Here is a 12283-nt window from a genome sequence, read left to right on the forward strand (position 1 = left end):
CTGGAAATTAAAGGGGAAGGTAAATCTGAAAGCTAGGAATCCACAGAGACGGTAAAATCTTTACGTGTGTGATGCCATACATAAGAAATACAGCAGGTCCTCGAGTAAAGTGGTTTTGTTCAAAGTCGTTTCATTATAACACTGATGAATGCCATAGGAATTTAACTCGTTTATACCAATTATATCAAGTAAAATTGGCTTAATGGTATGTCATTTTGCTTAGTCACAGAACCTATGAACAACATTAAGTGAGGACTTACTGTACTATGAAAGGAACAATGACAGTGACAGAAAATAGATCATTGGTTGCCTAGGACTAGGTGTAAGGGGAAGGAACTGACTGCAAACAGGAACAAGTTCAGGGATGGGAATATGCTATGTATTGGGTGTGGTGATGATCACGTAACAGAATAATTAGTCAACACGAATCCACCATCATACAAAAAACACTCCAGAGAAACTCTTGCAGAGGACTATCATGTACAAGAATGTCAACAGTGTTGTTTGTGATAGTGGAGAGCTGTAAGCAACCTAGCTGTTAATCACTACAGGAAATGGAGAAGAAAGTTTAACAGATGCATATTATGAAATACTATGCAGCAGTTAGATCAAATGAAGTATTACCTACACATATACCATACCAAACAACACAACATATCTAAGGGCATATATCAAACACATTAAAATGGGAGTATTTGATTTAGTAGATCCAAACTTTAGAATAACTATTATAAATATGTTACAGAATTTGGAGAACAAAATGGACAAAAGGATGAAAAACTGGATAATTTCAACAGAGAAAGGGAAACTAAAACAAGAACCAAATGGATATTCTAGGACTTAAAAAAATATTTGGATGGACTTACAAAAGATTGGACACAGCAGAAGAATTGGTAAGCTTAAGATAGGTCAAAAGAAATTATCCAAACTGAATTAAAAAGGGAAAAATAATGAAAAGTAAAATGAAACTTCACAGAATTATGAAACAATATCTAATGAATAGGAAAATGTGTAACTGGGGTTTCCTAAGGAAACAAAGAGACTGGGGTAAAAGAAATATTTGAAGACATTCTTAATGGCTGAGAATTCTCCAAAATTATTGAAAGATATTAAGCAATAGATCCAAGACGTTGGTTGACTACAAAGTAGGAAAACCACCTTAAGCATATCATGATCAAACTTCCAAAACCAAATATATGGAAAAAATCTTAGGAGTACCTGTGGGCAGCGGGGAGTGGGTGGGGGGTGGGCACATTACAATCCTATATAACAAAAAAAAAAAAATCAATAAATAAATTCTCATTAGAAATAATGAAATTCAGAAGATAATAGATTTAAAGTGCTGAAAGGAAAATAATGGCAATTTAGAATTATATGTGCAATAATCATCTTACCACATAAAGGTATATAAAAATTTTTTTAAACAAAAAAAAGCCAAAAAACATCTGTCACCATCAGAAGCACATTGTAAGGAATATTAAAGTTATTCAAGCTGAAGGAAGTGATCCCATGAGCACATTGTAATCCCTGAAGCACAGTGTATAAGAAGAAATGAAGAGCACCAGAAAGGATTAAAATGTGGGTAAATAGAAGACTAACTTTTCTGAAAAAACTTTTGACTGTTTCAGGTGAAAATAGTAATGTATAGGTGGCATTTATAAAATATGTAGAATTAAATGTAGTAGCACAACAGGAAAGAGGAGGTTATAGGAATCAAACTGTTGTAAAGTTCTGTTGTTGTTTGTTAAGTAGGATAATACTAACTCAAGGAATACTATGACAAATTAAGGATGCATATTGTAATCCCTGAAGTAGCCACAAAAAAATACTTATATGAAAAAAAGACAGTTAAAAAGTGAATAGAGAAGGAGAAAAAAGGCTAATGCTCAATTAACATAAAAGAAAAAGAAGGAAAAAAACAAAAGAACAAAGAAAGGTGGGAAAAATGGAAAACACAGAATAAAATGGTAGACTTACAACCAGCAGTATCAGAAATTATACGTAAATGCTTTTAACACTCCCGTATAAAAACGCTGTCCAACTGGATTAAAAAAAATACAAAACCCAACTGTATGAGGTCTGACAATTAAGTTTGCGAACTTGCCACTTTGCACTTCCAGGGGCACCACCACACAAACAGCCCTGTAAGGTTCCACAACCTTGGTATATCAGGGTCTCACAGCTGTGTTCATGTAGACATGTGGCGGTGTCTTGCTGAGTGGTGTTCATTATTGTTGTTGCATTTTTGTGTACTGCTGCAAGAATGTCTGAGCTTAAATTAGAACAACGAACACACATTAAATTTCTTGTTAAACTTGACAAGAGTGGATGTGAAATCAGGGACATGTTAGTCCAAGTTTATGGGGATAATGCCATAAAGAAAACAGCAGTGTACAAATAGATTAAACGTTTTTCTGACAAGACAGAATGCATCACTGATGAAGACAGGTCAGGGTGGCCAGTAACGAGCAGAACTGAAGAAAACATTGCAAAAATTCATTAATTGTGTATCAAAATTGTCAGCTGACTGTGACAAGCATAGCAGACCAAGTAAACATCGATAGAGAAACACTTAGGAAAATCTTAACTGAAAATCTTGGCATGAGAAAGGTGTGTGCAAAAACAGTCCCAAAGGAGCTCACCGATGAACAAAAGCAAAGGAGAGTCAAAGTTTGCCAAAACCTTTCGGAGAGGCAAGACGATGTTTGGGCCGTGTTATCACTGGTGATGAAACATGGGTGTACTAATATGACCCTGAAACAAAGCATCAAAGTGCACAATGGAAGTCAGCCAATTCTCCATGACCCAAAAGTCCCGCCAGTCTAAACCAAGAGTCAAAACGATGTTGCTAACCTTTTTTATATCAGAGGGATTATGAATGTGTACCAACTGGACAAACAGTTAACCAAGTTTACTATTTGGAAGTGCTGAAAAGGCTACATGTAAACATTACACAAAAACCACCTGAACTTTTCGCCAAAATTCATGGCTTTTGCATCACGACAATGCACCAGCTCACACGTCACTGTCTATAAGGGAGTTTTTAGCCAGTAAACAAATAGCTGTATTGAAACACCCTCCCTACTCACCTGATCTGGCCCCCAATGACTTCTTTCTTTACCCGAAGATAAAGGAAGTATTAAAAGGAAGACATTTTGATGACATTCAGGACATCAAGGATAATATGATGACAGCTCTGATGGCCATTCCAGAAAAAGAGTTCCAAAATTGCTTTGAAGGGTGGACTAGGCGCTGGCATCAGAGCATAGCTTCCCAAAGGGTATATTTCAAAGGTGAATGTAGTGATATTTAGCAATGAGGTTTATAGCACTTTTCATAGGATGAGTTCGCAAACTTAATTGTCCAACCTCACATGTTGCCTATATCAGACACATGTTAAATATAAGGAAGCATACATTACAAGTAAAAGGATGAAAAAAAGATATCCCATGCAGAGACTAAGTGTAAAAGACCCTGACTGGCTATATTAGCATCCGAAAAAATAGAATTCAAGACTAAGAATATAACTAGAGATAAAAAGGAGAATTCTGTAATGATAAGGGATCAATTCATCAGGAAAACAGAGCAGTCCTAAAGAAACATGCACTAAAATATAACTTCAAAATACATGAAACACAAAAAATAGACCTAAAACAAATGACATATCAACAGTAAATGGCAATTTTAACATACCTTTCTAAGGAAATGATAGAATAAAGACAAAAAAAAAATAGGATTTCAAAAACACTGTTGACAGATGATTTTATTGACATTAATATATTCAACAACTGTAAAGGGTACGTTTTTTTAGTGCACATGGAACATTCACCAAAATAGATCACAGGCTGAATCATAAGCAAAACAAAAATTTCAAAGGATTGAAAGCATGTCAGTATGTTCTCTGACCCTGAATTAACTAGAAATCAATAAAAAGAGATTAAACTGAAAATATCCAAATATTAGAAAATTAACACACTTCTAAGTAACCCATAATTCAGAGATCAAGACAAAAATCAGAAAATGTTTTGACCTCAAGAATAATGAAAATACATTTAATTTTCATGAAATGAAGCTAAAGTACACACAGCAAATTTATACCTTTAAATGAATTAGAAAAGGTTTAAAATCACTTATATAAACTTTTACTTCAAGAAGCTAGATAAAGAGCAAAATTTAAAAAGGCAGAAGTCAGTGGAGCAGAAAACAGAAATACAATAAAGAAAAACAACAAAGTCAAGAGGAAGTCTGATGAGATCAGTGGATTAATTATACACAAAAACTCTTATCAAGACTGATCAGAGAGAGAATAAGTATCACCATGATCAAGAATGAAAGAGGGGCCATAACTATAGATCCTGTAGGCATTAAAAAGGATATAATGAACAACTTTATGCCAAAAGATTGACCATTAAATGAAATGGAAAAACTCCTTTAAGATTACAGTATATTTAAAAACTATCACAAGATAAATGGAAAACCTGAATAGTCCTCTATCATTAAAGAAATTAAATCCATAATTTAAAATCTTCCCACAAATAAAGCTCCAGGTTTATTGGTGAATTTTGCCAAATATTTAGTTTAAAAACTAAATAATTTTATACAAACCCTTTCAGAACATGGAAAATGAATCTTTTACTAACTCAATTTATCAATCCTGATAGCAAACTCTAGGAAGGGGCTAATCTTTGCCCCTGAAACCCAAGCCCAAGCTCTCTGGGCCCTTCTGTCTTCTGCACTTCACCTTTGGGTCTCCCAGCAGAGGGGCAAGAGAAAGGTGGTGGGTAGAACCAGGGCCTAGATTATAGCCTCCAAAGTGAATATAGCCTCCCTCAGAAGCCTGGTTTGGGGCTGTAGGGAGAGAGAGGTGGGCAGATATCTGGATTTACTGAGCCCTACGTGCAGCCAACCAAATCCAATGAGAAGGACAGGAGGGGAACATGGCCCACCACCCAGAGCCCTTCCTGAGTAAGGGCAGTTGCTGCAAATCCCCACCATCTGGGGCCCCCGGCAGTAAATCCAAGTGAGTGGTGGGAGAGCTGCAGAGAAGAGCTGAGGGAGCTGGGTGGGGATGAAAGTGCTGGAGTTGAGATGGCTATCTTCAGTTCAGGTCCCTGAAATGGGAGAACTACAGCCTCAGGGGTAGAGGAAAAGAGGAAAAACAGACAGGCATGCCAAGTGGCCCACATTCAGTTTATTGTTTCAGCTGTAACCAGGAGAGGAAAGGTGAAATTTTCATTTCTCAGTGAGATACTCAGTATTGTCCACTGCCTTCTGAAGGAATTACTCATTACTGTGAAAGAAAACAAAGACACACACGCATAAGGTACTGATAGCAAATAAATTCCCTTCCACTGCAAAACACAAACAGTTGGGGTGCTGGCAAGCAAAAAATTCATATGGCAGAAAAACGAATTCTAGAAAGAATTTTTACAATTTTTCTTGTGATATTATTTGGCTGTAACGTACTCTCTATAGTTTTCTGTGATGTTTGAGGAGCCATCATATTTAATTAGAAGCACTTGCAAATGAGAAAAATCTAACATTGTTTTCCCACATACAATGAAATGTTCATGAATATAACAAGCTAATCTTTGCAATTTTTCAGAAATTTAAATACATGTTAATTGTACTTTTTCCATATCTTGCAGCCAATCATTTTTGGTCTTTCATGTTATAAAGAGTGTTTTTTTTGTCACTTGGAAACTCAGGCCTTAAGCATTGTGCCTCCAGTGCCTAATGGATAAAGTGGCCCTGATTATGAATTAATTTTATAGATTAATTTACATGTCAGACCTTATTAGATTCAATTCTTTAATTTTATTCTGTCCATAAGAGCAAGTTCCAAACAAACTTAAGAGAACTTTACTAAACTGAAGAAAAAATTTTAAGTGATTTAAATACCCATCAATAACAAGATTAGTAAAGATTAATGAATTATTTTTGGTGTAATAATTTACCAATTCATCTATCCAATAAATACTTAGGAATTGTGAATTTCAGTTTAATTTCAAACATTTATTTTGAGAGACACATCCTAACGTACTTGCCTACTGTTTTACGTTTGGGTGCTTTCCTGTGATTTGGATCTAAATAAGTAAGGAAATAATGCTTTGGTTTGATACAATACAATCTGACAATATTATGTTATAATTTATGGCAGTTTCTTCCTCTTTCAAAATTTTGCTAAAGGAGAAATATCTGCAGAATTTCTATTTTTATATTAATTATTACCAAAAGTCAAAATCAAATTCTTGGGCCTCTTTTCTATTTTTATATCCACAGATTTCTTATTTCTGATTTCCCAACAAAAAGAATGAAAAAGAATAAATTGAAGACAAATTAAACGAGGTTAATTGACAGAGAAGATAATATGCACATAGACAGTAAGATTAACAAGAGAATTCAGTGATAATAGTATAATTCTACCCTTCTCATTTTTCCCCTCTACTATTTTTTTATATCTTCAAAACTTATAGGTTTTTCCTATTATTCTGATCACAAAACACCCCTATTTAATGTAGTTAGCTCTCCCCCAAACCAATAGAAGGATTTGTATATCTAGACTTGTGAGTATACTGACATGTACAACCCATTAGATTTGTTTTTAAAAAAAATTATATATATATATATATATATATATATATATATATATATATATATATATATAGTTTTGGTAGTGTTTACCCAAGAAGGTGGTTCTACCAAAATCTCCTATGGTCTTTCCAATTAAAAAAAAAAATACTGAAAATAAAAATTTAAAAAGAATAGGGAAGAAAATACAATGGGTGCTATAACAGTAAAGCACAGCAACTATGTCTGCCCACCTTATTAAATTTAAATGAAAAAAATAACCCAAGATGCTTTTCTGGTATATGTTAAACACGAACTAAACTAATGGGTAAATGTTCCAAATTACACTCTTCAAATGCAATATATATTGTTCTATGGATAACGCCCTCAACTATCCCTCAATCTAGTTGAACACTATTCTAGTTATGTGAATGACAATGTGAATTACATGCTATAATGGGAGATAATGTGAGAGGACAATTGGAGTAGTTAAAACATTAATTCTGTGTGTATGTGAAGTTCAAGAGTAATCGCTCGTTATTAAACAAGTATTTATTGAGCATTTACAATGCTAGGTGCTAACTACAAACTGGTTAGCAAAATACACGTAGCCATTATTCTCAAGCGATCTGAGTATACAGGGAAAGTAATTCTTTCAGGTAAGGGAAAGTTTGGAAGAATTACAGTATTTGAGCATCATATCACAAATCCTTTGGGAATGGTAATAGAGAATAGAGACAATAACAACAACAAAAAATCAGCTTTTTTTCTTCATACTTAGTTTGGAGTAGGTAACTAATGTCCATAAAAGGGTAATTATGTTAGGAGTCAGCCAAAAACAACAGAGAGCATAAAGGATATAGAAATGCTGTAACTTCCCTAATGGAGTGGCTGACTTCATCAGGGAGGATAGAAACTGTATAATGTTGTGGTGTAGCCTGAAAACTTGGATATAAAGGCTATTCTGGAAACCAGTGGATTGGCTGTAACTAAAAGAAGACACTTTAAGGAAAAATGCTAGACAGCACAAGAAAACTAAAATTCTATAAGGAGAAAGGAAGGTGAGCAGACCAGTATGTACAGAGGGTGCCAAAAAAAAATGTATACACATTTTAAGAAAGGAAAAAAACTGTATTAATATTGTAATATTCAATATATACCGATAACAAAAGATGAATGCAAGTCATGTGTATACTACATGTTTTTGGCACCTCTGCTATTTGATGACTTCAGAAGGATCATAAGGTCACAACTGTGGAGCATGGGAAACTGAAATTCAGAGAACCCTTGTTAACATAATTGTGAGCTGTTGAGGGGCTGTGGGAAATTTTAGTGTGTTTATAATACTGTCTCTTAGATAAACTCCTCCTATGTGGAATAATCACTCACTCTGTTCTCATATTGAGTTTGTGGCTGTAAATGTAATCTGAACAAAAAAGTAATATTTCCCTTTGTGAATCCCACCATAAAGGATGTAGAAATGCCCTGTTTATGAGTTAGTTTCACAAAATAATTATAAATATATCTTATTAGATTTAGTTTTTTCCTATATATCAAAAGAGTAGGTAGTTAATACAAATTTAGTCAACTGAAGAAAAACAACTGAGTTAATACTTGTTCCTAGAATGGGAAATATTAATAAGTATTTTTAGTGCAATACCTTACCAACTGTGACTGTTCAAAAAACATTAAGCAATTATTTGTTCATTCTTATTTTTAACATATACTTATTTATAAGAAATACTCCTTAAGTTGCTTACCTGCTGGTATACGTTTGGGTGCTACTTTCTGACCTGGATCTAAATAAAAATAAAAATAATGTCTAAGAGTTAATACTAAGAAACTCACCTAATTTAAGAATAAAGAACAGGCCATTTTAAACTAAAACTAACTCTTTTGACATGTGGGGCATGCAAATAAGCAGCACTCTTATTTACCCAACATCAAGTACTACAGTACAAAATTTAAATTCTCCAATATGGAAAAGTATCAAGATGGCAAAGATGCATTATTTTCTTTATCACTTCTAAGCACAGTATGTAAGTTGGACTCTGGATGCCTAAATTTGGCCTTCAGGTTCCAAGCTATCTTTTTATTTATTGCTATGGAAATTGCCACATTTTGCAAATTAAAATGTGCAGAAGTGGATTTCACTTCAGGAAGTGGATATTACTTCAGGGCAATCTAGCACACTGAACTGAAAGGGAAACTTCCCCTTTCTAGTTGACAAGAAAAGCTCCCCCTTTCTATTCCACAGAAAAGCTGAAGAAAATAGCACAAAAATGTTAATACCCACCTGAGACTGAGAGCCAGAAAAGACTTTTCCTTATTGCAGTAAAATATGATAAACTAGAAGTTCAGAGGGAAAACAGGAGCAAAAGCTGAATGACTACAAGGGGATCTGAATTACTTACACCCTAAGAGATATGGTTCTAATAACCTTAGCTTGGAAGGAGTTGTCAGCACAGATATTTCGATTTTAGAAAGTTAGAATGAAGCCCAAGATTGGTAGTCTTGAATGGGGATAATAAAAACTATGGCCACTAGAAATTCAACAGATTGTTTCAGCCATGTGGATGGAAAAGGATCACGAAGATATGCAGAACCCCAGGTCTGCACCATGTAAAGGAGCAGGACCTTAATTCAATTCTACTATCCATAAATTTAAACCAGCAAGCATAGAAAATACTGAAACATTCATGCCCCAAGACAAGCAAACCTGACACATTCCCCTCTTTCTAATGTATGTCGCAGAATTCCCATGAGAAAAATCACTGCTCCTGAGAAGGAATTGACAAATCTACACAACAAACTACTGCCCACAGCAACAGCTCAGCAGAAAAATTTACATATTAAAATCAATGGATAATATGAAAATCTTTTATAGAAATGTTTAGGATCTCCAGATAGATCAAGTCAGAAATAAGGGAAGAAAAGAATAGCTGTTAAGAGAAGGGGGTGATTTGGAAACTCATATAAGGATGTCAATATCACACAGAGAGGTGGAAAAGCATAACATACGAACAGCCAGGTTAAGAAACATAGAGGCTAAAATGAGATAACTCTCCCAAATATAGTCACTTTAGATGGAGAAAATAAAAAGAATGGGGAAGAGTAAATAATTGAAGAGATAATGACTGAAATTTTACCCAAAGGAATGACCTGAGTGCCTATATCTAAAGACTATATTGAATCCACAGCTGGATAAATAAAAACAAATTCTATCAGAACATATCATAACAAAATAAAATATTTAGGACAAAGAGAAAAACTTAGAAGTCATTTAGAGGAAATAGAAGGAAATAAGTAAATTAATCAGACTGACAACTGAGGTCTAATCAATGACAGTAAGTCATATTACAACAACACAGTACTTTAAAAGAGTTGTGGAAAGTGGCTCTCGACTAGAAGTCTGTTTAACTACGCTATCTTTCAAAGATGAGTGTGAATAAAAGACACATTCGGGCATTTAACACAAAATGCTTATAACAACACACACTAAGTAAAACTAAAAGGTTGTACCTCAGAAAAAAGGAAATTGAAATAAAAATTTTAAATGGATTCAAGAATGAATACTGAGCAAAAAAAAAATTGGTAAATATATTGTTATACCCTAGTAAGTATTCATTTAATATCAAAACGATGACAATAATAATAGTACCATGTTTCCCCGAAAATAAGACCAGGTCTTATATTACTTTTTGCTCCAAAAGACGCATTAGGACTTATGTTCAGGGGATGTCATCCTAAAAAATCATGCTAGGACTTCTTTTCTGGTTAGGTCTTATGTTCAGGGAAACACGGTAACAACAGTGACTATTGGAGAGGGAGCCATGTTGGTAAAAAAAAAACCAAAAAAACACAGAACTTGAGTCAAATGACAATATGTGAGAGATTATTGACTGAAGTTTGCAGCTAAATGATCTAAAACCTTTCTATTGTTTGGGAAAAGATTGGAAATATTGACCGAATTTAGACATTTAAAAATTAATTATACTACAGTGGTATTAACATAACCCATACTGGGATTCATCCTGTTTCTCTGCATTCTTTGACTTAACAGTCTTTCCTACTGACTTTCCACCAGAAAAGATTATTCCAAAAATAAATAACCTGAAAACTATAGTGGATGTTATGTCAATAAAGCAGAGTAAAAGAAAGCCTTGGAGCAAGGTCCAAGATGGCAGCATATGTTGACACTGACCTTGCCCCCTCACAAGAATACATTGAATGTATACCTACATTTAGAGCAAGAAGACTGAAATTACATCAAGCATATTTTGTGACCACAATGGCACAAACTAGGAAAAAAATTGGAAAAAACAAAAACACATGGAGATTAAACAACATGCTTCTAAACAACCGATGGATCAAGGAAGAAAGAAAACAGGAAACCAAAAACTACCGTGAGACAAATGAAAATGAAAACACAATCCTACAAAATCTATGGGCTATAACAAGAGCAGTTATAAGAAGAAAGTTTATAGCCATACACGCCTACCTCAAGAAACAGGAAAAATCCCAAATAAACTATATAAATTTACACCTAAAGAAACTAGAAAAAGAGGAACAAACAAAACCCAAAGGAAGTAGAAGGAAGTAAATAAGAAAGATCAGAGTGGAAACAAATGAAATAGAAAATCAACAGAAAAGATTCATGAAACTAAGAGTTGGTTCTTTGAAGGATACATAAAATGGATAAGCCTCTGCAAGACTCATCAAGCATAACAGAGAGAACACAAATAAATAAAATCAGAAATGAAGAGGAGAGATTACAACTGACACCACAGACAAAGGATCGTTAAAGAAAACTATGAACAATTATACGCCAACAAATTCAACAATCTAGAAGAAATGGATACATTTTTAGACACATACAATCTTCCAAGATGAAACCAGGAAGAAACAGAGAATCTGAACAGACCAATTACTAGTAATGAAACTGAAGCAGTAATCAAAAAACTCCCAACAAACAAAAGCCCAGGAGACACAGCTTTAGAGGTGAATTCCAACAATCATTTAAGAAAAATTAGTACCTATCCTTCTTAAACTTTTCCAAAAAATTGAAGAGGAAGGAATGCTTCCAGACTCAGTCCACACGGCCAGCATTACACTGATACCAAAACCCGACAAAGACACTAGATAAAGACGCGAGATAGAGAGAGAGAGAGTAAGAGAGAGAGAGAGAGAGAGAGAGAGAGAGAGAGAGAGAGAGAGAGAGAATGAGAATTGTAGGCCAATATCCCTGATGAACGTAGATGCCAAAATTCTCAGTAATATACTAGCAAACCAAATTCAACAGTATATTAAATGGATTATACAACATGATCAAGTGGGATTTACACCAGGGATACAAGGGTGGTTCAACATCCACAAAACAATTAATGTGATTCATCATATCAACAAAGCCAAGGATTAAAAACATATGATTACCTCAAAAAATATAGAAAAAGTATTTGACAAAATTCAATATCAATCTATGATACAAACTATCAACACAGTGGGTAAAGAAGAAACTACCTTAATTTGAAAAAGGCTATATATGGCAAACCCACAGCTAACATCACACTCAATGGTGAAAATCTGAAAGTTTTTTGTTTAAGATCAGGAATAAGACAAGGATGCCCATTCTCACCACTATTATTCAACATAATATTGGAAGTCCTAGCCACAGCTATCAGATTCAGCCAAGAAAAAGAAATTAAAGCATCCA

General features: G+C 34.3%; 1 protein-coding gene across 1 annotated transcript in view; it reads right to left on the minus strand.

The window, feature by feature from the left end:
* Positions 1-4649: 4649 nt before the first annotated feature.
* The window catches only part of LOC109439478 (disintegrin and metalloproteinase domain-containing protein 32), a 150504-nt gene continuing 142870 nt past the window's right edge, over positions 4650-12283 (minus strand). Inside the window, exons 21-22 of the mRNA XM_074331501.1 lie at positions 8331-8369; positions 4650-5290 (exon numbers count right to left, since the gene is read on the minus strand). Coding sequence (XP_074187602.1) covers positions 5281-5290; positions 8331-8369 — 49 coding nt within the window. The 3' untranslated portion in view covers positions 4650-5280. The remainder of the gene's footprint in view (positions 5291-8330; positions 8370-12283) is intronic.

This window comes from Rhinolophus sinicus, linkage group LG04 (assembly GCF_036562045.2).
Source record: "Rhinolophus sinicus isolate RSC01 linkage group LG04, ASM3656204v1, whole genome shotgun sequence".
NCBI lineage: Eukaryota > Metazoa > Chordata > Mammalia > Chiroptera > Rhinolophidae > Rhinolophus > Rhinolophus sinicus.